The sequence below is a fragment of the Anopheles ziemanni genome, chromosome 3, assembly GCF_943734765.1.
Source record: "Anopheles ziemanni chromosome 3, idAnoZiCoDA_A2_x.2, whole genome shotgun sequence".
NCBI lineage: Eukaryota > Metazoa > Arthropoda > Insecta > Diptera > Culicidae > Anopheles > Anopheles ziemanni.
Window position 1 is genome coordinate 62,166,016 of NC_080706.1, and position 23,763 is coordinate 62,189,778.

Sequence of the window (23,763 nt, forward strand, 5' to 3'; positions counted from 1 at the left end):
CGCGGACACACACAAAGGCATGCGGCGAGCGTTCGCGTTCCTACCGGCGCTGAACTGACCACCGGCTGGATGTTTATTCCTATCGTGGCAGAATCAGATCGACCAGTGCCGCTTATCGGCATCGAAGCAACGTTCCTCGTTGATGGGAGCGTGTCCCTGGAAGCTGTGAAAATAGCCCCGTTCAAACCAAGTATATGCAATTGAAGACAAATATGAGCAATCATTTTGTTAACCAACAGATACAATTTTTAAAGTGCAGGAAATAAAGTAGGAATTTTAAAGATCGCATGTAGAAATTTCGCATTCCGCATGGCTTCCATTTTTATAACATAATGTATTGCCCAACTCGAGGCCCATGCTATCCTATTAAAGGAAGACAGGAAAAGTTCATATAAGGTTTTACACTATTTGCGAAAAAATACTGTTTTAAAACCAGGAAATTGTATTATTTTGCTTTTTTATGACACAAAAAGCACACTATTCTTCAATCAACTCTGCGTGCAGACTATAAAAGGATTTTACACATTTCGATTAACTTTCAACAAGACCAATCCTATACAACAGACTTCAAGATCAAATGATTTTGATAAATATTGACACACTGAATTATAAAATTAAAAGTTTCAAATTAAGATTATATTACATTATTTCAATTTTTTAATGTTTTTCATATTTTCCTAAGATTCGGACAAATTACAAAAAAGGAAACCTTTTTATCATGAAATCTAAGTAAATACACTGCTTTGCTTGCCATTCATTCGAAATGCAAAAAGACATAGGCCGAGTTATGCGAAATGAAAGTGAACACCTGCTCTAATAAATACGTAAAATAATGTGTTAAGTTAAACATGTAGGCAGAAGTTGGGCAACGGTTCAGTCGATGGTAAATGTAAATGCAAGGTAATGTGAGGTACGATACACCCCTTAAGCGAATAACATTACTTTTTTGCTGTCCATTCAAGCAAAATACTCCAAAGTTTCACAGAACTCTTGTACTACCAATAAATAAAAAAGTCGTGGCAACTCTCAGATTGTTATTAAAACGATTAAGATTTTTGAGAGCATGAAATTTAAAATTGTGAGGCAACATGATTTGAACTATTTATGTATCGTGATTTGATATTTTTTTCTGTTTTGCCTAACATTGACAGCACTGAAGAGGTTGGTTTAATTTTTGTTTCTACAACTAGAATGTAATGATTATGACACCAATTCTATTCAGTATTCGTTAAGTGACTTGACGTGTGATGTTGAGGTACTTGATCAATGTCTGCTTGATTGTAATATTTTATGTTAACACTTGCAATAGCTTAACCTATTATAGGGAAATCTTACAAAAATGACTTAACCCCTTCCCAGTCTCAGTATTTTTTTTAGATTTTTGTGATTTAGATCAATACTGTCTTAAATTTTGTTCAATTTCATTGATTAGTATCGCATGAATGAGTTAAAATGTACAAACATTCAATGACATGTTTTTGAAGCAGGTGCACTTAGAATCAACCACGCACAACGAAAATAGAAACAACAAGAAACTGTGAAGGGCTTAATTCAGTTTGAAAAAAGTGCACTCGGTGCATTTGACCCTACACAGGGCATTTTTCAACACATTCCCATACAAAACAGTCTTGTCTAAACACGCTATCGGTGTGTGTAAATTTATTAAAGTATAATGTGCCACGATCATTCGATTAGTCCTCGCAGGCGAAACGTACCTGTTTGAATATATTCGCAATATTACTATACAACAGGTAAACAAATAAATAATAAAAAAAAGAACAAATGTAAAAGATACCTCCATATGCACATATACACTAAAAAGAGTAATAGTACAAGTAGCGCAGCAGTGATGGTACGCATGGCTAGAGTAAAGTAAACATCAAAATAACAAATGTTGTTTTAACTCTTAAGGCTCCCAGTTTGCCATATTCCAAATAACCATCCTCGATGGGTTCTCCAATTACAATCAGAAAAGTGACACTCATCAAGCGAACCAAAAATAAATATCAAGGTAAACAATCACTATGATCTTTTCGCTAAGCGTAGGATGAAAGACAATTCGTTTTTTAAGGACAAACAATAACGGAAGGAAATAGTAAAAGCTGGAAAGATAATTTGACCACCAAGCGCTAAGCGAATTCCGAAGCGCAGGTCGAGCGAACATGCAAATCATTGTTCCACTGTAAATGAGGTGATAATTTTACGTTCGCCAGCAAATGGAGAAGTGAACATAATTTACCAGAAGATGCATTCGATCGGTACCGAATGATTTACGAACAAGTTCGATCTGATTGTTCGAGTTGGGAAGGAGTAAGCGGTAGAACCGAAATTGCTTCACTGAACGAACGAATGTAAACTTTAGCCCTTCATGGCCTTGGCGTGAGCAGTTTCCTTCATGGATCCGACCGTCAATGGGGTTTTGCGGTGAAAAATCTTACACCCTGACCAGCTGCAATCAGCAGCTCTGAGCGCATGGAGGTGCAGCACACTTTGCCCATTGACCGCGAATCGCCTGGAATCGCTGGAAATGCTGGATGTTTATCATTTAGTGTAATCTTCGGGAACATATTTGGAGTACCGTCGGCGTTTCTAGTGCCTCACGTGAAGTGGAGACTTACGGTCTCCGCTTTGCTCAGGTTCGAGAGGAAGCGGCCGTACGTGAAGAGCGCACAGTTCGAGCGATATCTTGAACTGGGATACGGCTCATCACCATACGCCACACTACAGATCGAAAAGGCTCCTTTCAAGAGGCACCATTCTACGGCAAGTGAACAAGGTCACTCCGGGCCAAAGTCTAGAAGTCGTGTAGGTGGCGAAGGCAAAATGGTGGACACCGCAGGCCAAATCAAATTACTTTCAGTCAACCCAAGGCGGCGAAGTGCAACTGCTCTAGGAGCGGCTACTATTTGCTCATCTACACTGCTGAGTATGACTGCATCCGTAAGTACGTTCGAATGATATCGAACATGAAAATCAATCTTATCCCAAGGGCTGTAAAACCACATATTGCAGTTTACGATAGCGTGACGCTGCAATTGTACGGCAATTGTACTCGGTAATGATGCATAATCTTAATTATATTTCTAATCTATTGCAAAGTGTTTCTTTTACATCACTTGTAACACAAATTTAAAAAAACATGCATATTCCTTGAGCTGGAGTAGAGGGCTGTTTTTAAGGAATCTTTTCCGATGGACATTTTTTTGTTTAACACATTTTAAAATATCTGGAAGTTTTATAATTTCATCGTTGATTTTTCGTTTCAAAGCATGATATTAAAATAAAAAACATTTTTTTGTGTAAGAAAGAGACACCGAAAGTATACCAATTACAAACGTGTGCTAAAAAGAATCAATCTATTTTGAATAGCTAATGTTTTCATTACTATTCCAGTAGGTTAGTTAACAAACCATCTTCTATCTTTAACATTTTCTATACTATTTCGTATACCTCCGACCATAGCTTTGTGAAAGCAAACCAATAGCCCAGATTCCGTAAAAATAGCAGGAAAATAAACCTTTATAAATTAGTTATGAAAAGATATTTTAATTTTGAGTACTTTTAATTTTGCTATTATGCTTTTTAGTCATCTGAAATACTGAATTCCAAATCACAAAAGCTACATTGCTAAATTTCAATTTCAAACCTAATCCTGATGAAATTTTTACTCTCGAAAGCGATGAACAACGGAACGGAATAATCCTAGTGTTTTCATGCTGGCACATGAGTAGAGTTTATAAGAAAAAAAAGGAAATCACAAAATTGATAGTCCGCATGATTTGAAATAACTATTTTAATATTAATTTTCACATACCTTTGTGCTTCGTACAAACTTTTCGTGAAATAGTCTTACTTGCTGAAAGGTTTTTTGTGATAATTTTATGACAAAAATACATAAAAAAAACCGAGCAATTTATATTAAAAAATACCCACTAACCTGAAAATGGCGAAAATGAACACTCAAATTGACATGTCAATTTAAAAACACACCTTTGTCGAATATTGATAAAAAAATTGCGGCGTTCCATAAATATTTGACACAATTGGTGGATCAACTGATTGTTGATTGTTTTCTGATAATTAATACTTGGTTTCCACCACGAATTAATTAATTTAGTGCGTACTATTTTCTTCTTTTTATGGGGCACAACATCCCTCAGTGGGACATAGCCTCTCTCCAAAGAGATTGACTGTGACCGAATGACGATATATTATACATCGGTGGTCAGCCGTTGGTGATACCGGAGGGTGCCAGACTTCGATCCCACATCGTGGTGTTTCCTCGCTAACTCTGTGCCATGGGCTCCACCACGGGAAATCCATGGGTTTTCGTACAATACGAATGTATTAATCACAAACATCAAATTTTAGAATCTTGTCTTATGTCAACGCAAGGCGCAACAGAATAATGAGGAATGTACAGTACCATTTCCAACAGCTTAAATTTTAAACAAACTTTGTGACATATCATGACAGCCGCCACCGTCGTCGCGGTCACTTCCGGTGCAATGCCGACGGATTCAAACAGAACCCATTTATCGAACGTTCCCAATTTTATTGACCGTCCATTTCCTGTCCGTTATCTTAGTTCCTTGCAGCTGGACGTCGGTCAGAGGAAGAAAAAAACAGATATGCATCCCGATCAGTCGAAAACAACACATAGAAACAAAAAACGGTTGCATGCTTCAGATCAATGCACTTTTAACGGTATTCGTTTCGGTGTTTGTCGTTTACTTCTTGTGCTGGAATTTCGGCATCGAGGTCGCACATCGAAAACAGTATAATACCATGCGTGAAGGAACGGTCGAAATGGATTTTACTTTTGTGTCCACCTTTCCGATCGATAAGACTGATCGAAGGGAATGATGAACTGTAGAGGGCAATCGCCAGGTAACCGAATCGAAGGATCATTACCACGATAAGTGTGGTTTACGCTTTCCTTAATGTATTGGAAATCAACATCCCGTCATCAAGTTAAACTTCCAGGGTTCTTTTTTTTCAGAACAGGGCATTCTTACGGAGCAACTGTCGGTAATTTATGGGAACGAGTTCATCCGAAGTAGTCTTGGGGTTTTCCACCAACTAACGATTGTATTGTTGAACATAACTTTCCTAGTCATAGATTATGTAGGCAGCGGTTATTTGCTAAGATTAAAGAGGAAAAAGACCGCTATCCTGGTTAGCTGGATTCTTATGGAATACTCTGATGAAGACACACTATTTCGCAAGACGTTTGTTTGCAGAGTGATTACATCCACCTTGTAACTTCTCTGCGATACGAACACATAATAAAAATAACTAAAACAATACCTTTAAGTAGGACCATTACAGTTTCATTACCTGAGGGTTTTGAATCACTTCATCTACTTCAAACAACACTAGAAATTACAGAAATAACATTAATCACACAAAATTAAAAGGAAACTTGCAAATATGAAACGTAAACAAAAACAATCTGATTTGTCTTTGCGTAGAGATGTAAAGTCGGAGCTGGATTGATTTGCTCCCTACGGGAAGCTTTGCAATTCACTGACTATCTAGAACATTTCAAACAATTTGGTTTGCTTTAGTGCTTCGGAGAATAATTATTTTGTTTTTATTTATCAATGTTTTTATGTAAAAGGAAAAAAGTCCGTAATAAAGGGGCAACTTTAAGTGTGAAGGTAGTGACAGGATGTACACCTCTACCGCAAATGTGATCCGATCCATGAGCTACAACTCCCATCACTTTTCAACTTTTCACCTTTCTGACAGCGGTATGTATATTAACCTTTTGATCAAGGTTACTTGAACAAAATTCAACCATGAAGCGTTACAAACTGGCTCCAAATCATAACTCTCTATTTTTTCAATCAATTCAAACAAAAAAAAAACCCTTGTAATATGCTCTTATCGAGATAAAAACTTTGCAGAAAGGCTCGGTTCCTTTGACGTATTATGCATCGGTTGTGGGATATTCTTGGGCCAATGCAGCGGTCATTGGACCGATTCGTATACCGGCTCACCAACCAGATTGTTTGCAACAATGCATACAAGTTTAACGGATTCTTGTAATTGTAGCGATTTGAAAGCTTTTAAAAAAAGGTGAAAACATAAAAACTGTTTAAAAATTACATGTTTCTCAAATGAAATAGTTAAATTTATGTAAAGCACATTTAATAAAATATTCTTTTCTTCTAACGCCAATCTACGTTCGTTAGTATTCATTGTTTTCATTATTCCAGTAAACAGATTTTGCACAGCTTATCAGCTGGAATTTAAACTTTCATTTTTTCCGATAACGGTAATTATCTTAATCAGCATTATATCAGCCACATTCTATTTTTAACATTTCAACCTTAAAGTGCCATAATCTTATCTATTCCTGCTTTTATGCACAGCAAATCGGTCCCGACGCCGAAGCTACTGACCGTTTCGTTCAGTTCAATTTTAGCGCTCGCCTCGAGATGATCGTTAGTGCTCTACTAGTCGTGGGCCTTTTCTACCACAATCCGCTGACCGCAGTGCCGGTGGTGTTTGTGTTGGGACTTTTGTACTGGACGGTGAAATACAACTACCGCTTTTGGGAAATCGATGGAGTCCCACATCCGAAACCATCGATGCTCACAGGTAATTTGGCGCCAGTACTCCTGATGAAAAAACACATCTGTCAGCTGGCTAGCGACTGGTACAAGTATGTATAGCTTAAAAAGCATCTCATGAACGAGTTTTTAGTAATAGCTACCCTATCGCTTACAGTGCATACCCAAATGCAATGTTCGTAGGTTATTTTAAACAATTCACACCCGCAATAATGGTCCGAGATCCGGAACTGGTGAAAAACATTCTTACCCGCGATTTTGAGTGTTTTGCTTCGAACGACTTTGTGGTGGATACCGCACAAGATCCGCTGCTCGCTCACGATGCGTTCTTTGCAACCGGCTCACAGTGGAAACGGGCACGGACGCTGCTTACGCCGTCGTTTACGGGGGCGAAAATCAAACAACTATTCCCAATCATGAACTCGGTGGCGGACGCGTTCGAGGCATACGTTGGACAGCACGTGGCCAAAGAACTGGAGGCCAAGGAGGTAAGCTTTACCCGATTAGATTATCTGTCCATTAGCTCTGTGTCCTAATCCATAGCGCCCGTTTACTAAAGCTAGCCGCACGCTTCACTACCCAAAACGTGGTGGCATGTACATTCGGCATCGATGGCGAATGTTTTGCTGAGTCAGAGAGCGAATTCCGGCGCATGGGGAAAAGAGTGTTTGAGACGTCACTGCTGGCGACTATCAGACTGATTCTGAGTCTGTTCCTGCCAGCGATAGCGCAACTAATACCCGTCCCGTGAGCAGACACAGTTCCAAGTGGAAAAATCAAGCGTTTAATCAAAAGCAATCTTTTCTTCCTTCCTTTATTATTAGATTTCTTCTAAAGGATGTGGATCAATGGATAAGATCGCTGGTGGCTACTCAGGTGCAGACACGATCTAAATTGGAGAGTGAAGGCGCATCAAATAATGACTTGCTACAATCACTCATCAACAACAGGGAGAAACATAGTACGGCAAAACACGTTATATGCGTTGAAATACGAGTTGTGTTGTAATTTTATTTGAAACACATTTTAGACATCTCTCAAACGGAGTTAACTGGACACGCATTAGCAATATTTCTCGAAGGATTCGAAACGTCAAGCGCGGTAATTGGTTGTGCGCTCTACCAGGTATGTAATATAGAAGTAACACAACGATAAAAGTTGAAACATTTATGTTTTCGTTTAGCTGGCAATAAATCCCGAGGTGCAAGAAAAGCTATTTCATGACATTAAAAAGCAACTGGACGCCAACGATGGCAAGCTGGACTTTGATGTGCTGCAGAACATTGAATATTTAGAATGGACGATGCTGGAAACACTTCGTATGTATCCGCCGGCTGCCACCATGCACAAACTGTCGACAAAAAAGTACATCATGCGAAGAGGACATCGTGACAGTCAAGGGCACGATATGGGTGTCTACGTTCGGGTGGGAACACCGATATTGATACCTATTCTTGCAATTCACATGTATGTGGAATGTACTAGCAATGTACAAGGATGCTCATACAATTTCTTACTCCATTTCAGGGATCCAAAATATCATCCTGAACCGCAAAAGTTCGATCCTGAACGATTCAGCCCCGACCGGAAGGTAGAACACCGGGGTACGGTCTATTTACCCTTTGGAGAAGGTCCTCGAATGTGTCTGGGTATGAGATTCGCGCAGGCACAGGTGAAGCTGGCCCTAATGAAGCTGATCCTAAGCTATCGCGTAAGAACTGGTCCAAATCATAAGCCGTTCACTGTCGATCCGCGATCCATCATCTACCAGTCGAAGGATGGTTTACGACTGGTGTTTGAAAAACGATAAATCAAGGAAATCGGCATAATGTGCATGTTACTGCTTCTGAAATAATAAGCTTCTTTTTCGAATGTTACAAAAGACTCATAATAAAACTCCTTGAGCTGTAAGCACACATTTAGAGCGTTATGCGAAATCGATTTAATTATCACAAGCATACCAACCAGTTTACTAAAAAAGCTAGCTGCGGACATTCGCCTTTAAACTTAGTATAAGAGTTTAATGTTTTTTTTTAATTTTCGAAAAATAGAGCTTAGACAATGCTGATTTCAATGTAAACTTCTACTTCACCTCTACTCTACTCTTTTTAAATGGCAAATACATTAAATTACTCTTTAGGATACTTTGGTTATCTTCTTCTTTGAAAATGAAATATGGATGTCTTTACATTAACACCAATATTTTCCAATATCAATAGAAACCTTCTTCGTTTTTGATCAACATACTTGGGCTAAATATAACAATTTAATTTTTTATTAGAAAATTTGATTGAATTAGCTTCTGAATGAATCTTTCCTAGTCAAGCTTTGCTGTAACAGATGGAAGTTTGTTGTTTCTGTTCCTATCCTCGGAACCGTAACCTTGTTTTCTCTTTTTCTTTAGGGAAAACGGGTGAATCGTAATGTAGTAGCATATTTCCAGCAGGCTGAGAATGCTAACGCCCATAAAGAGACCCAGCAGACCTCCACAATTTGCCAGAAAATCGACCATTCCGTACAGCTCCGACCGTCGCGATGTGATGAAGTGCGATTCTTTGAAGTAAATTTCCAATTTTGAGACGATGATGCTATATTCGATGTTACAACATTGGATTAGTTGTTTAAAATGTATCCGATTGCATTACATATTTGAAATGAGGTACCTTTCAGCTTCTTTGTCAAAAATGCGATTGGCTTCCAAGTATTTTATCATATCCATCGCGGACTGCGTGACTTCCAAGTCATACTGTATTGAGCTGCAGGCCGGAAGGCAGATGCACTCCGTAGCCACATTTCCTCCATCGTTTGTTCCGTGTTGAAGGGATGCATCGGAATGATTGAAACTTTCCCTGAAAAAAGCTCGTGCTTGATGCATACAGAACCACATCTCAAGGGAACATACATCTACACCGGGTGCCCGTGGCATTGAGAATCGAACACAACCGCACACGGCCAGTGTTATGTTCGCCAGACATTCTAGCTCACAGTTTTCCTGGTTGTAGATCTGGAAAAATCTGAGACGACGCTCGTTGTCGAAGAAACATTGTCGTTTGCTCCAATGGTAATCGGCGGCGGACTTTGACGTGGTCATCATCTGAGGCTTCATGGCAATGGACATCTCGTGGCCCAATGGAATGCGAATGTGACGTTTGGAAACTTGTGGATACTCGCTGGATTCGTGCAGCATAAGCTTATAGCCTTGCGTCTCACCCTAAACGGTAGATAATGGCGTAGGCGTAATATCTGTAATGACGTCTCGTAGCCAAACTCATAAACCTACCGTACACAAATATTCAATATTCCTTTTATCCGTTAAAAGATGAATCGTCAATCCTGCCTGCAATCCTGCGCCAGTAGCATGAAAAGGATATCTGACAGCTTCCTCGTCGTCATCGGTGTTATCGTATCAATCCTCCATGTACGTATGCTCGTTGTGTAAGGCATTCTTACGAAATATTTCTTCCTCGGGCAACATGTTGAATGAGTAGCAGAGACCATTTTCGGTGACTGTCTCCTTCATATATCGTTTGCACGATCGTGGGACATCGTTGAAGCGACACGATGAGACAACTCTGTCACGATCGAGCGATAGATTCCTCAGTATGTTTACTGCGTTTTTTTCATAGGTTCCATTCAAATGGGATGGGTCGTAATTTTTGTCTTGAACAATCGTATTACACACCTGAGCGACAACCTTGAGCTTACCCACACTGTGGAAAACAGAACTAAATAAAATTTGGCGCGAAACTTCGGAGATAACATGAAGGAAAGCTATAACACTCACGTGTCGGCATTGTGAGTAATATTCCAATTATCACTGTTCTCATACAATGCATTAATTTCAGCGGTTACATTTAGTTTGGCTGCCTGCACCTTGGTTTCCGGGCAGATGGTGACGGCTGGAAACTGTATTTCCCAAACAGGCGTAGTTTTCTCAGAAAAGGAAACTATAATTGGAGCCTGGTTCCATTTGATGTAGGTCTTGAAAATCATCGTTCCACAACCGGCCATCGACAGAAGAAACACAATGATCCACCAGAACCTTGACGGGACAAGACACGAGACATCGAGGTTAGTTTTACCCATAAACGTCTTGCAGAACCGTCACATGCACCTTTCGCAAGACGTTCGTTCTGTCCGGTCAAAGTAACGTACGCCATGGATGGAGCTTCCGGCACAGTACTCGCGAAACACTTCCACTTTAAGGGCATTTTTTGACTTCTTTGCTGCAGACTTTATTGTTGCAAATCTATGTTCTTACTGCTTGAATACTGGGTAATGACTAAAGGACTGTTTGATTTCACTGGCCTCGCATAGCCACAAATGCGTACAAGTCTGCGTCCGACATTGCGTGACCGTAATGTGAGTCAGGAGTATATTGTTGCGCGGTTACTTATTTTGATACACTAGAGGCCATGGGCGGTTCTACTTAATTGTTGTACAATTTGCACATATACAGTATGTCCCATAAAAAAATGCGAAAATTTTCAATGCTTATTTTTGGGAAGCTTTAAACGTTATTTTTGCCATGGTAATGTGTGTGTGTAATCATCTGGTAAAGTGTCATCTGGTAGTATACTATGAGATGATGTAATCAAAAAAGTGATTCTCGAGTATTAACTTTAAGAAAACTGTCCGTTAAGGAGATTGTAACTGGTTTACTGATCACCCAAAAGCCCGTAAAACAAATTGTATCGATCGCGGGATACCACCTGGCTACTGTTTACCGTATCCAACGATCACTACTTGATGGACCACATTCCACGAAGTCAGGAAATGGCCATCCACGGTCCACCCGAACGCCGAAGGTCATCAGATCAATGCTCTCATTGAGTGTTAAGTTAAGTGAGACAAAATTGTAGCAGATCGATCCGGAAATTGTCTAAGGAAGCCGATATTTCAAAATTTACCATGCATGGGTTGATCAAACATGACTTGAAATGTTCGTCCAGAGTCAGAGTAAAGCGTCTCCTTGTAACAGACCGAATCAAACAGCTAGGGCTGGAGTTCTCGACACGTTTGGTGTTTAGTACAGAGGTTAATATGAACATTTTGAAGGACCACGTTCTGCCATCGATAAAATTCAACTTTGGAGCACAAAAACACGTTATTTTCCAATAGGATGGATGGAGCCCCGTGACGTACCTCAAAAAGTACTCAACCGTGGCTGAAGAAAAACATGGAATTTTGGGCAACTTCATTTGATCTCCCACCAGCCCGGACTTGAACCCTTTGGCTGAAACAACATGGGCACATGCTCAGGTTAAGGCCTATGAACGTTCTAGCACCATTGTTGGATCCCTGTTAGCTTAAATTTCCGTGGCATGGATCTCGAAAAATGATTCATACATAGAGAAGTTATGCTCTCGATTCTGTCCCCGTATGGAGGAGGCGATCGAGAAAAATGGTATTCCTAATTATTAATGTAATCACTAAAGGCTTAAAAAACGATTACTATTTGTTTTATTATTTTGTTTGAAAAAAATTATTTGAATCTAAGGTACTGATTTTCGCATTTTTTTTATGGGACATACTGTAGAACCATGACTTCATGTATGAGCTCAAGGTTTACTTGACTTTGCTCATTAGCGAAAAGCGAAAAGGAGCAAAGGATGTGACAAATGTTAGACGATTAACAGGATCTCACCAATGATTGCCACACATCTGTTTGACTGCCTCTGTTGAATTTAGAAACCTTTCTTGACTTTCAAACGAAATATAATAGTTTTTCGTGTTAAGTAAAGTGTGGTAAATAGCTCTCCTTAACACTTTGTTAACTCGTGTGCACCGTACTACAAAGCATGTGCTAAAACATAGCTTCGCTATCGAACAAAAACGACTATTTTGAAGCTCTAGTGCACGCTTCGGAAGAATTAGATCTCCAAAAACTAAAAATCCTAGTGGAGAGCATGCCAAAGCGCCTTCAGCAGGTTTTAAAAGCTAAAAGAGGACACATTACATATTAAAATACATTTATCATTGCTTATTTTTATGAATACTAATGAATAACTGAAGTGGGAACTTTATCTTATCTTGCCATTTTATAATAAATATATGTTTTTATTATTTTTTTCTCAAAATTAAAATTTGTTTGTTTTCTCTAACTCATAAGTGAATCTCTTAAGGCATATGTAAAACAAGATACAAAAACTATTTGCAGCATATTTAGATGGATAAAAAGAAAAAAAACTGAGTGAAAATAAAAAAATGTCGAGGTGGGCACTTTTCCGTGCTGGTCACTGTACATATTTTCACTATTGCCATCAAATTTTTATTTTTATCAAAAGGAATAAATTTAAACAGTATTCTGTTTTTTTTCTACCACGGAAAAATATCAAATATCAAATTTTAATTGATCTTAATGCGATCAGGAAATAAACTTTGAAATTATGCAATATAGGTGAACGTCGATTATCCGGGGATGTCGGGACCGGGAGGTCCCCGGATAATCGAATTCCACGGATAATTGAACATATACTAAAAAAAGTTTAAAATACCTTGTTTAAGTCTCGGCTAGTTCACTTTTGATTAGTTCCAGTTAGTTGATTAATCATAAAAAAGTGTTTGAATTTTTTTTTATGGTAATTTTTATTGCTACTTTCGATCCGACAAAATTTATTTGACACATTATTGCTAAAAAAATTTGTGAACCAACCTGATATTGATGAACACATTTTAACCCGGGTTGTTAGTTGCAAGACTCCCGAATAATCCGCCCCCGGATAATCGTCGTCCGACTGTAGTTTGAAACTGTTTAGTTACAACTTCAACAATCTAGTAGTCCGTAACGCGCGCTTCTTGGCGTAACGACCTTGTTGGTCATGCCTACCTGTTATACCCTTATTAGACGAGGGCTTTTACTGTCATCTTGGCCCAGGATTTACTGCCAAAATAGGCTTTTGACATAAAAATGAACCCCGCTCGTGTAATAACGCAAATTTGCTTAAGTTCCACAAAGTGGGTTTTCCAGTTAATTGATCATTTGTATGTTTGAATTTAGCGTATTGTTCCGGCTTCTCATTCTCGATTTTCTGACAGCAATATTGCAGTCAATGGCCGTTTGACACTATCTTTCAAAATCGACGGACAGAAATATTCCTCGTCTAATAAGGGTATTAAGGGCTTACGAAACTTTTACCCTATGTGTACGTGGATAGTCAGCCCTCTCGTATTGGGGTGGGTCGGGTCTCGGTTGGTAATCGAACCCACGCCAACGAGGTGGTGAAGCCCCGGCGCTCATGGGCCGATTTTCTAACTGGCACTACAGCACAGCTATCGCGGACCCCCTGATCATTTTGGTTCAAAAACGAAGTAAATTTGTTATCAACCAGTTGAACTGATTGACACGTTTACATTTTATGTCATAAAACCACAGAGAACCACAAAAAAAACAAAGAAATAGCAAATTACAATACAAAACAAGATGAAATATTGTGCTGTGTACTAACTTTTTTTGGTGGATGTTTAAGGTGCGACGGCACAATTTTGAGCATATCTCGGGAACCTAATCTCGTGTCGGTTCCAAATTACATCAAAATGAAGAGGATAGTGCCAAGAACCATAATTCATTTTTACTTTTATAAAATAATTGTTTCTCACAAGGCTAATGCCATTTGTTTTTATTTTATCCTGCTATGTACTAACTTTATTGGTGTAGTGTATAACTAACAGGTTATTGACCCAGAATCGGGAGCATGACAATGATAGACCAGAATATCTCGATTCAAAATTTGAATGATTTTAATTATGAAACCTGGCGATTTCGACTGGAGCTGTTGCTGACCAAGGAATGATTGAGCGACTTCGTGAAGAATGAGAAGCCGGATATCCATGATGCTACCTAGATCGTTATAAATGGTAAGGCTCGTGCTCTCATTTGTTTCCATCCACGTTCCTCATTGAAGGTCCATCGATGACAACCAAGCATGCCACGTACTCCGTTCCGCAACGTTGGGAAAAATGTGGGAAGCTCTACGGAAACATCTCGAACGATCGACGCTATCATCCAAAACCCACTGTCCGAAAATAGCAACATGGCTGAACATCTCGCCGGAATTACGCAGTTGTCCAATCGTCTCTCGGGAATTTTGGTGTTATTTTGGTGTAAAAGAATTCTCTTCACAACTGCCCGCTCTGCTTTTCAGAATTCTTTTACCCCTTCTTTTGCAGCAGATTTCCTACGCAATCTAGGTGTAAACAGAATTCTGAAAAGAAGTGTAAAAACAATACTGTTTACACATGCGGTACACCTCAAAAAAGAATTCTTTTGACAACGTGACGGTGCGTTTATAACACATGTTTCTGACTATACGTGGCAACAAACGTATACCCATTCGCAGAAGTTTGTATGAGCTGGGTTCAGGATATCCTATAGGGTCGTCGTCTCTTCCTGTTTCCTTTCCTGCCCTTTTCCTTCCTTGTTTCATGATGTTTTTTAAAACATTATTCAATAAACTTCACTCCGATTCCGACACAAAAACCCGTAAAAGCGTTCGATTTTATTAAAAACAAAACAAATTTTGTCAATCGAAGGCACATGACGTTTTGTACGGCGATTGTGCCAAATACGCAATGAGGTCTACATGCCTACCAAAAATACACCTTTGGTAGGTGTAAATGTCAAAAAAAGCCTAGCAAAAATACACTTGGCAAGGTTTTTTTTTGTAGACATGTCCACCTTTGATAGGAAAGTGCAGCACGGTTCTCCTTGGGTAGCCATTATTTTATCCAGCCTCTAACATGGCTGAAAAATATCATACGACGTGTTGATCACCGCTCTAGAAAGCCGACCAGATGAGGACTTGAACTCGCAGTTCGTGAAAGAGATGGAATTGGACATGTTTTACAATTTTAGTTGTTACTGTGTGTTGGCGCAAAAGTCAGAAGCAACCTAAAAGATAGAAGAGTAGGTACGTCCAAATGATGAAGAACCAGTTCAACAGATCGCCAAAAGTTATTTGTGCAGATCATGGAGGATAATACTCTTTCGCTCGCCTTAAGAGTTTTTTGAGCAGAATGGAATCTTTCTACAACAGACAGCTATAGTCCACAAAAAAATGGCCGAGAGGAAGAAGAAGAAAGAATAGTTCGTAAACCAAAATAATCCTATGCATTTTTCTGAATCAGGGCTGACCAAGAAATATTGGGGCGAGGCAATATCATCGGCAAATTTACTGTAGAATATTCTTCCAACATCAGCGGTAAGTTTTACACCATTCAAAATTTGGTGCCCCAAAAGAAATCGTTGTCTCGAATAATAATTGTTATGATCCAATCAGCATGAATGGCTGTCGGGAATTCGAAGAGCAACATTTGAATTTCTCTGGAGAATATGACTCAGCTTCAGAAGGCAAACATATCAATAGCCCTCCGCTTGTGAAAAACTTTCGTCGTTCGGAAAGATCAGCCAAGGCTATGCCGCCTAAACCGTTACTAGAAGCGAGCAAGTATGTACAAGCTGACATGGATGTACCAAGAAATTTTAAGGAAGCTTTGTCTAGTCCGTCGGAATTCGAATGGTACCAAGCGATACAGAATGAGTTGAAATCTCACGCTGAAAATAGCACCTGGGAATTAATAAAGTTACCTATGAGGAAGAAAACAATCGGAAGCAAATGGGTATTTAACCAAAATCTTCTTCGCCATTTGGATGTGAAGACCGCCAATCTGTATGGAGCCTAGTGTTGGGTCGTGTGTTACTGTGCTACCCAACACACACAGCACAGTAAAGAGTGGCACCACACACGCAAAGACAATCAACAGACAAGTCGGGTCAAAGCTGTTTTTTGCTCCGCCATAATAGGTTATATTGCATAAGGATTTGTTGAATTTTAACCATGGTTTAAAATAAGCGATCGCCCATTTTTATAGACCTAGGAACTAGAAATTATCCTGGGAGAGTAAATATCGTTTATACACAAACATACGGCCCGCCTGCCACATGCGGCTCGCAAGAACATTGGATGCGGCCCGCGACCGCTCTGAAACAATACATCGAAAGTTTGGATCCTTGAGTATTGGCTTTCTTTTGAATACTATTTTTTTGTTTGAATGGTTTCACGAACTGCGAATTCCAAAAGAACTGAACAAACGTCAATTTAACCAATTTCTATAAGCCATTGACATACAACTTTAATCTACATCACGCCAATATTGACAAGAGCAATAGTTTTACACAGATTTTTCAAGACAAGCGAATAAATAGCGTTCATAGAAAACAAACGTGATGAACTAGGGTAACTATACCAATAGTGGTGCACTTAGTACTGTAAATACCAAATAGGTGTAATTTATGAGTGTTAAGAACACAAAATTCTACATATTTGAATCAATTATGATCGAAACATGACTTTTCTTCTCAAAAACATCTATTTTCACCGTAAACCATACAAAATACACGAAAAAAAGCGTATTTTTCTTCCTAGTCGGTTGCTCCTATTATGGTGGTATGGTTCCTATAGTTGTGGTATCGTGTTCCTATAATGGTGGTAGTACGAAAAACTTGAATATATTTTGATTATAACTTATTTTTGAAGCATATTTCAAACAGAACGGTAAAATACTTCTTCACCAATGCGTTGTCATTGAAAAGACTGTATTGTTTTACCGAAATATGTCCAATTTTAATTCATAAAAAATGCTCTGAATATTGCAGCTAAAACTATAGTATATGCTTTATAGCGTATCCTTCGCCCGCTTTCTTTTTTCTTTCCTCTGCTTCTTCTGCTGAGCCTTCTCTCCAGTTCAGCTTTGTTTAGTTTGTAGAAACAGAATAAAATCACTAAATTTACCTGATTATATTGACCAAAACCGGAATAAAACTAAAATATACTTGTATAAAAATCTATGGCTATTATAGGAACAACTTGGGTTTTTGTGCCTATGGTGGCACTATAGTAAAAAGTATGAAAATATAATAAAATTATGCTAAAATGAACTAAGTTCGTATAAATCAATTATATTGGAGTATGTACGTGGCGAAATCATATGGTTTTAATGATTTTGTAGTGATTTATAGCCTTAAGGAAATCATGACATTCGTTATAGATTCTTAAGGAATGCAGCATGTTGGTACAACCTGTGTAGAAACTATGAATTTTGGAGCTTATATGTTACGGAATGAGATGGTTCATCTTTTTAACACTCCGCAGAAGATCAAAGAACATTTCATAGAAGAACAAATAACTCCATTGTATATATATCTGCGTAGAGCTAGGATTTTATTCTACTACAACCACTATTGGTACTAGCTCCACTATGGGTGCACTTACCCTACACGAGCATTCTAAATAAAATAACAGTTGTTAAGCAAAAAGTTGGCTGTAGTTATAGGGTAAGTGCTCCTATAGTGGTGCTAGTACCAATAGTGGTTGTAGTGGAACAAAATTCCAGCTCTACGACGAAAGAAATACAATGGAGATATTTGTTCTTCTATGAAATGTTCTTTGATCTTCTGCGAAGTGTTTAAACGATAAACCTTCCCATTTCGTAATAAATTAAGGCTCCAAAATTAATATTTTCCAAACAGGTTGTACTAATATGCTGGATTTCTTAAGAATTTATCAAGTATGCCATGATTTACCTTAAGGCTATAAATCGCTGCAAAATGCATTGGTTTATAAGAGGTCTATGAGGCCAATCCATTGGTCTGTGACCTAGAAAATGCATTGGCCTAAATAATTTGACCATTCTGTTTTAAATTTGCTTCAAAAATAAGTCACAGTCAAAATATATTCAGTCATTTCCAAGTACTACCAGCACTATAGGAACACGATACCACAACTATAGGAACCATTCCACCATTATAGAAGCAACCAACTCGGAAGAGATATACGCTTTTTTTCGTCTATTTTTAATGTTTTACGGTGAAAGCAGATGTTTTCCAGAAGAAAAGTCGTGTTTCGATCATGATTGGTACAAATATACAAAATATTGTGGTCTTAACATTGATAAATAACATCATATTGTTAATTACATTACTAAGTGCACCACTATTGGTACCGTTACCCTAATGCACCTTTACTTTTCTAAATATTTACCAAAAAGCACAATGGCACTACTTGATTTTAATATGTTAAAATTTTGAAAACGGTTGATCAAGGAACCTTCGCTTGTACTCGAAATTGTAAATTTTAAAAGAAGTAACATAATATAAAAAATGTGAAAGTGTAAAACATGATTGTCTATTAAGATCAAACCACACTGACATATTTTCATCAATCCAATCAATTATACGTTTTAGCCCGCAAACCTGTTTTGGGTGAAAATGTGGCCCTCGAGGTCGAACGAGTTTGACATCACTGGTTTATACTGATTATAACGACTATTTATTTTGACGAAAACGATTGACAAATACATCCAATTCATCAAAAATGAACTCTAGATGGCAAATTAAACAATTTTATACCAATAATTTGTATGAATCGTTCTTTGGTTCCTTGGTGTACCAATTCCATAACTACCATAGTATACGAAAAAAGTGTATAGACCAGCCTTTGGAATTTTGAACATTGTTATCTCATAATCTTAACATTATTATTTGTATTAAAAACTGCTACTAAACGAAAAAGGCTACGATTGAAGCGCAAAAAAACAAATAGGAACAAATTTTCTTGAAATAAAAACGCCAAGAACCTTCAAAATTTCAAAAGCAGGATTTTTGAATAGATTAGCTTTCAACGACTAATGACATAACGACTAATTTAAACACTAGCTCGAACTGCTTATGGATTATACATTACACGTATGGAAGTGTAAAGGGCTACAGTCCTTATCGAGCATGCATAATAGCAAGCAAAATTATGCACCTTACTCTTGTTGTTCCTTAGAAACTGTGTACCAATTTGGTATTGTTCAATTCTGGGATACTTTTGCATCCTTTTGTGATTTTTTATTTTGCTCACACTGACCATTTTGAATTGAAAAGGAGTCGCTGAATAAATAGAGACGTTGTATGACCGTACGACACTTTACTGTGCTACCACAAATGCACAGCACAGTAAATTGTTGGTGGTACCACAGTAGCCACATGGTTTCGTGGAGAAAGGAAAGGAAGGCTACGTTTGCAGGCTAAAACGAAGCATATATGGCCTAAAGCAATTGGCAAGATGTTGGAACTAGTATTGTTTTTTTATGAACCTTTTGACGAGATTCAATGATATGAATCATTCATATCAAGCGTTTATGAATCTTTCGAAACCTGAATGAATTTTCATGAATCATTCATGGATCTTTCACGAATCTCCGAACTTTCTAAATTGTAAAGATACTACTACTAGATACTTATAAAGAGGCAAAGTTTAACATATCTGAAATTTTATATTTGAACTTTCTTGAACAATTTCATTATTATTGTTGAATTTTGATTTGTTTTTTCAACATATAACAAAAACACCTTGTCCAACAATTTTATACTTCATATTTGGCAAGAAAACAAACCAAACATCGTAAACAAATCCGATAAAAATTAAGATTGGTTTTTTGTATGAAGCACTACTACTTTCTTACGCGCCGGATAAAGTCAGTTGACTTCTTATTCTTTCAATCGATTTAACACGTTGACTGCCAAGCGTTTTTAGCACACATTTTTAGAACAATATTTTTTAATGAAATTTGTTTAAAACATTTATTAACACGTTGACTGCCATGTCACCCAAAAGTGGGTGACAGCAGAAATCAGTTCTAAAAAGTTTTTGACCCATAAATAAATGAAAAAGCAATAATAAAATTATACCCATAATTTGTTTATAAAATTTATTAAACCAACGGGTTTTGAAGGCTAAGCAAAAACTTAGCTTCTCAAAGAATTGACATAAAATATTACTATGATTTTTATGTTGCATTTTCATTTATTTATGGATAAAAAACTTTTTTGAACTTTTTAGAACTATCACCCACTTTTGCGTGATATGGCAGTAAACGTGTTAAACAAAACAGTATGCTCTGATGAATATAAAAGGATTGCAGAAAGTTAAATTATTCTAGCTTTTGATGAAATGTCGTTTGGGACGAGTCAGCACTATTCGGGAAAAAATTAGAGACACCTTGCTGTATAAATTATTTGAAAATTGCTCCTTAATTTTGGATGTACCGTGGACGGCTGACACAATTATGCTATACTACTGCTAAGGGCAAATCTCCACGGTCCACGGGGGGAACACCGATATTGATACCTATTCTTGCCATACACTCGTAAGAGGATTGTCCTAGCAATGTACAAGGATGCTCATACAATTAGTGTACTCCATTGATCCAAAATACCATCCTGAACCGCAAAAGTTCGATTTTGACCGATTTAGCTCCGACCGGAAGGTAGAACACCGGGGCACGGTCTATTTATCCTTTGGAGAAGGACCTCGAATGTGTCTGGGAATGAGATTCGCGCAGGCACAAGTGAAGCTGGCCCTAATGAAGCTGATCCTAAGCTATCGCGTAAGAACTGGTCCCAATCATAAGCCGTTCACTGTCGATCCGCGATCCATCATCTACCAGTCGAAAGATGGTTTACGACTGGTGTTTGAAAAACGATAAATCAAGGAAATAGGCATAATGTGCATGTTACTGCTTCTGAAATAATAAGCTTCTTTTTCGAATGTTACAAAAGACTCATAATAAAAACTCCTTGAGCTGTAAGCACACATTTAGAGCGTTATGCGACATCGATTTAATTATCACAAGCATATCACCAGTTAACTAAAAAATCTAGCTGCGAACATTCGTCCTAAAATTAAATGAAATATTTTAACGTTTTCTTTACATTTTTAGAAAAATAGAGCTTTGACAATGCTTATTTCAATGTAAACTTCTACTTCCCCTTTTATTTCTACTCTGTTTCTTTCAAACGACAAATAAATTAAATTGCTCCTTTCGATACTTAGATTATCTTCTTCTTTGAAAATGAAATATGCTTTCATATTAACACTAGAATACATTGCTTTGGAAACTTGCCCGAATGCTTTTTAGGGGTCATTTCGACCCCTATTCTGAAAACGCTATAACTTCACAATGTTTGAAGATTTTTCAAATCCGTAAACTGTTACGTTTTAGTATTTTATTTGACTAACTTTTGGCGCTTTTAATTCTTTGATGTACCTCTTCACCATTCCGCTAGCTCGGTGTATAGCAAAAAAGATCGAGATGAGGCGAATTTCAATCCTTTTCAACTTTTATATTCTTTCAAAATCTTCTTCTTCTTGGCGTAAACGACCTTGTTAGTCATGCCCTGTTGTACATGGATAGTCAGTCCTCTCGTACAGGGGAGGGTCCGGTCTCGGTTGGGATTCGAACCCACGCCGTCGAGGTGGTGAGCCCCGGCGCTCATGGGCCGATTTTCTAATGGGCGCTACCACTCGGCTGTCGCGGACCCCTTTTGATTCTTTCAAAATGTATCATGTAAATTCAGGAAAAAAGTGTGTGCTGTGATGTTGATATATTAGGCCACCTTTGAAAACTAATTTCATATTTTTAAATTAACAAATAACGCCACCAATTCCCCTTGAAGATGTGGATTTTAACATTTTGCATAGGTACCATATTTGGCGCAGTTAAGGAAATTCTGCATAAAAAGTTGAATAACAAAATCAATGTTCGGTCAAATCATACCATTTTCTGCACAGTGCTAGCCTAACTACCATAGAATATAAGAAAAATAAGTGAGAAATTGTTATTTCTTCAAGTTTCAGAAACTCTTTGTGTGGCACATTATGTTCCTAACTTGGCGCATGGTTTTTGCAATGTTCCTTACTTGGCGCGATGTGTTCCTAACTTGGCGCACTTAAAACAAAATGGATGTAGTTCATTGAATTCAACTGCTATATTCAAAAGTCAACCTAAAACAATAGAAACACGTTTCAACAGAAATTCAAAAAACAATTTAGCTTTTTTTGCAGCGGACTTTGGCTTCTCTCGTGGAAATAAAACTATCTCATCGCTAACTTTTAAAATCTGATTCATCAAAGCCTTCTACGATTCAAAAATATCTAGCAGCGCAAACAGTCATATTCTCCAAGGTGAATAATTAGGAACACTGTGAGCCAAACTTGGCGCAAAATTGTTCGCTTCAAAATTAGCATAAAAATCTCAAAAAGCGACGAATCTAACCATGATTCATTGAAAATACTTACTTTTAACAGTTTCTGATAAATAAAATCCCTAATAATTTTTCCTTTGCGTATTAATTATTGGAAACAGTTCAACCCACTCCTTAGCAGCGTTGCTAACGCGGGTAAAAAATGGCGCACTTGTGAGATGGAATTTTTCATTTAATTATATATACATTCAATAACTTAAAACCAATAACATGTTTTGATGCGGATGTATTGTACAAACATAAACAAATATTTGACTGCATATTTTAGGCTGAAATGATTTAGAAATAGACTAATATCGAAGAAAATATTGGAAAGTGCGCCAAGTTTGGACCCGCGCCAAGTATGGTGCTTCCACGGTAGTTTCCGTTCTGCACTTTGTTCCGTTATTCCGTACGCGAGCGTTTCGAAGCGTTATGCGCGATGCGTTACTATGGGAATTGGCATTATTTTTAATCTTTGAGGTCAATTTGTGGAGTCATTTGTAATGGCAAAAATATGATTTCATTTTTGAAATGTTGCTCAACATTCTAACTTTCTAGCACACACTTTTTTTTCTAGATTTGCATAATAGATTTTGAATGAATAAAAGCTGAAGAAACGCAATTTCGACCGTTTTTGCTATACACCGAGCTAGCAGAATTGAAGAAATGCATCGAAAAACCAAAAACGTTAAAAGATAGTCAACAAATAAACAAAAAAGTAACAGTTTACAGATTTGATTTTTTTTTCAAAAATAGTGAAGTTATAGCGTTTTACAAGTAGGGGTCAAAATTACCCCTAAAAAGCATTCTAGGTATAGTCAAGTTGGTTTTTTCAAATCTGAAATTTTTGTTTTAGATATAGCTTAGGATTTTAAGAAAAGCCTTATTTTGTTTTTGTAAAAATATTCAGCCGCTTTCGAGTTATTAACGAAAACTGCGTTGGGATCAAAATGACCCCAATTTGGATTCTAGTGTTAATACCAATATTTCCCAATATCAATACAAATCTTCTTCTCTTCTTGCATTTCCGGGCCAAACATACCCTGGGAAAAATTCACTAATTTAATTTTATATTAGAAAATTTGATTGAATTAGCTTCTGAATAAATTTTTC

At 37.7% G+C, this 23,763-nt stretch overlaps 2 protein-coding genes across 2 annotated transcripts; one reads left to right on the forward strand and one right to left on the reverse strand.

Annotated features, from left to right (window-relative positions):
- The first annotated feature begins 6,446 nt into the window (after positions 1-6,446).
- LOC131286068 (probable cytochrome P450 6g2) lies at positions 6,447-8,391 on the forward strand. The gene is made up of 7 exons (XM_058314933.1): positions 6,447-6,673; positions 6,739-7,069; positions 7,141-7,328; positions 7,406-7,542; positions 7,612-7,706; positions 7,765-8,048; positions 8,109-8,391. The coding sequence occupies exons 1-7, from the start codon at positions 6,447-6,449 to the stop codon at positions 8,389-8,391; spliced, it is 1,545 nt and encodes a 514-aa protein (XP_058170916.1).
- A 507-nt stretch (positions 8,392-8,898) lies between these two features.
- LOC131285197 (pickpocket protein 28-like) lies at positions 8,899-10,929 on the reverse strand. The gene is made up of 7 exons (XM_058314058.1): positions 10,903-10,929; positions 10,696-10,814; positions 10,366-10,623; positions 10,004-10,291; positions 9,862-9,883; positions 9,245-9,792; positions 8,899-9,169 (listed from the first exon to the last, which is right to left on the reverse strand). The coding sequence occupies exons 1-7, from the start codon at positions 10,927-10,929 to the stop codon at positions 8,899-8,901; spliced, it is 1,533 nt and encodes a 510-aa protein (XP_058170041.1).
- Between the last annotated feature and the right edge of the window lie 12,834 nt (positions 10,930-23,763).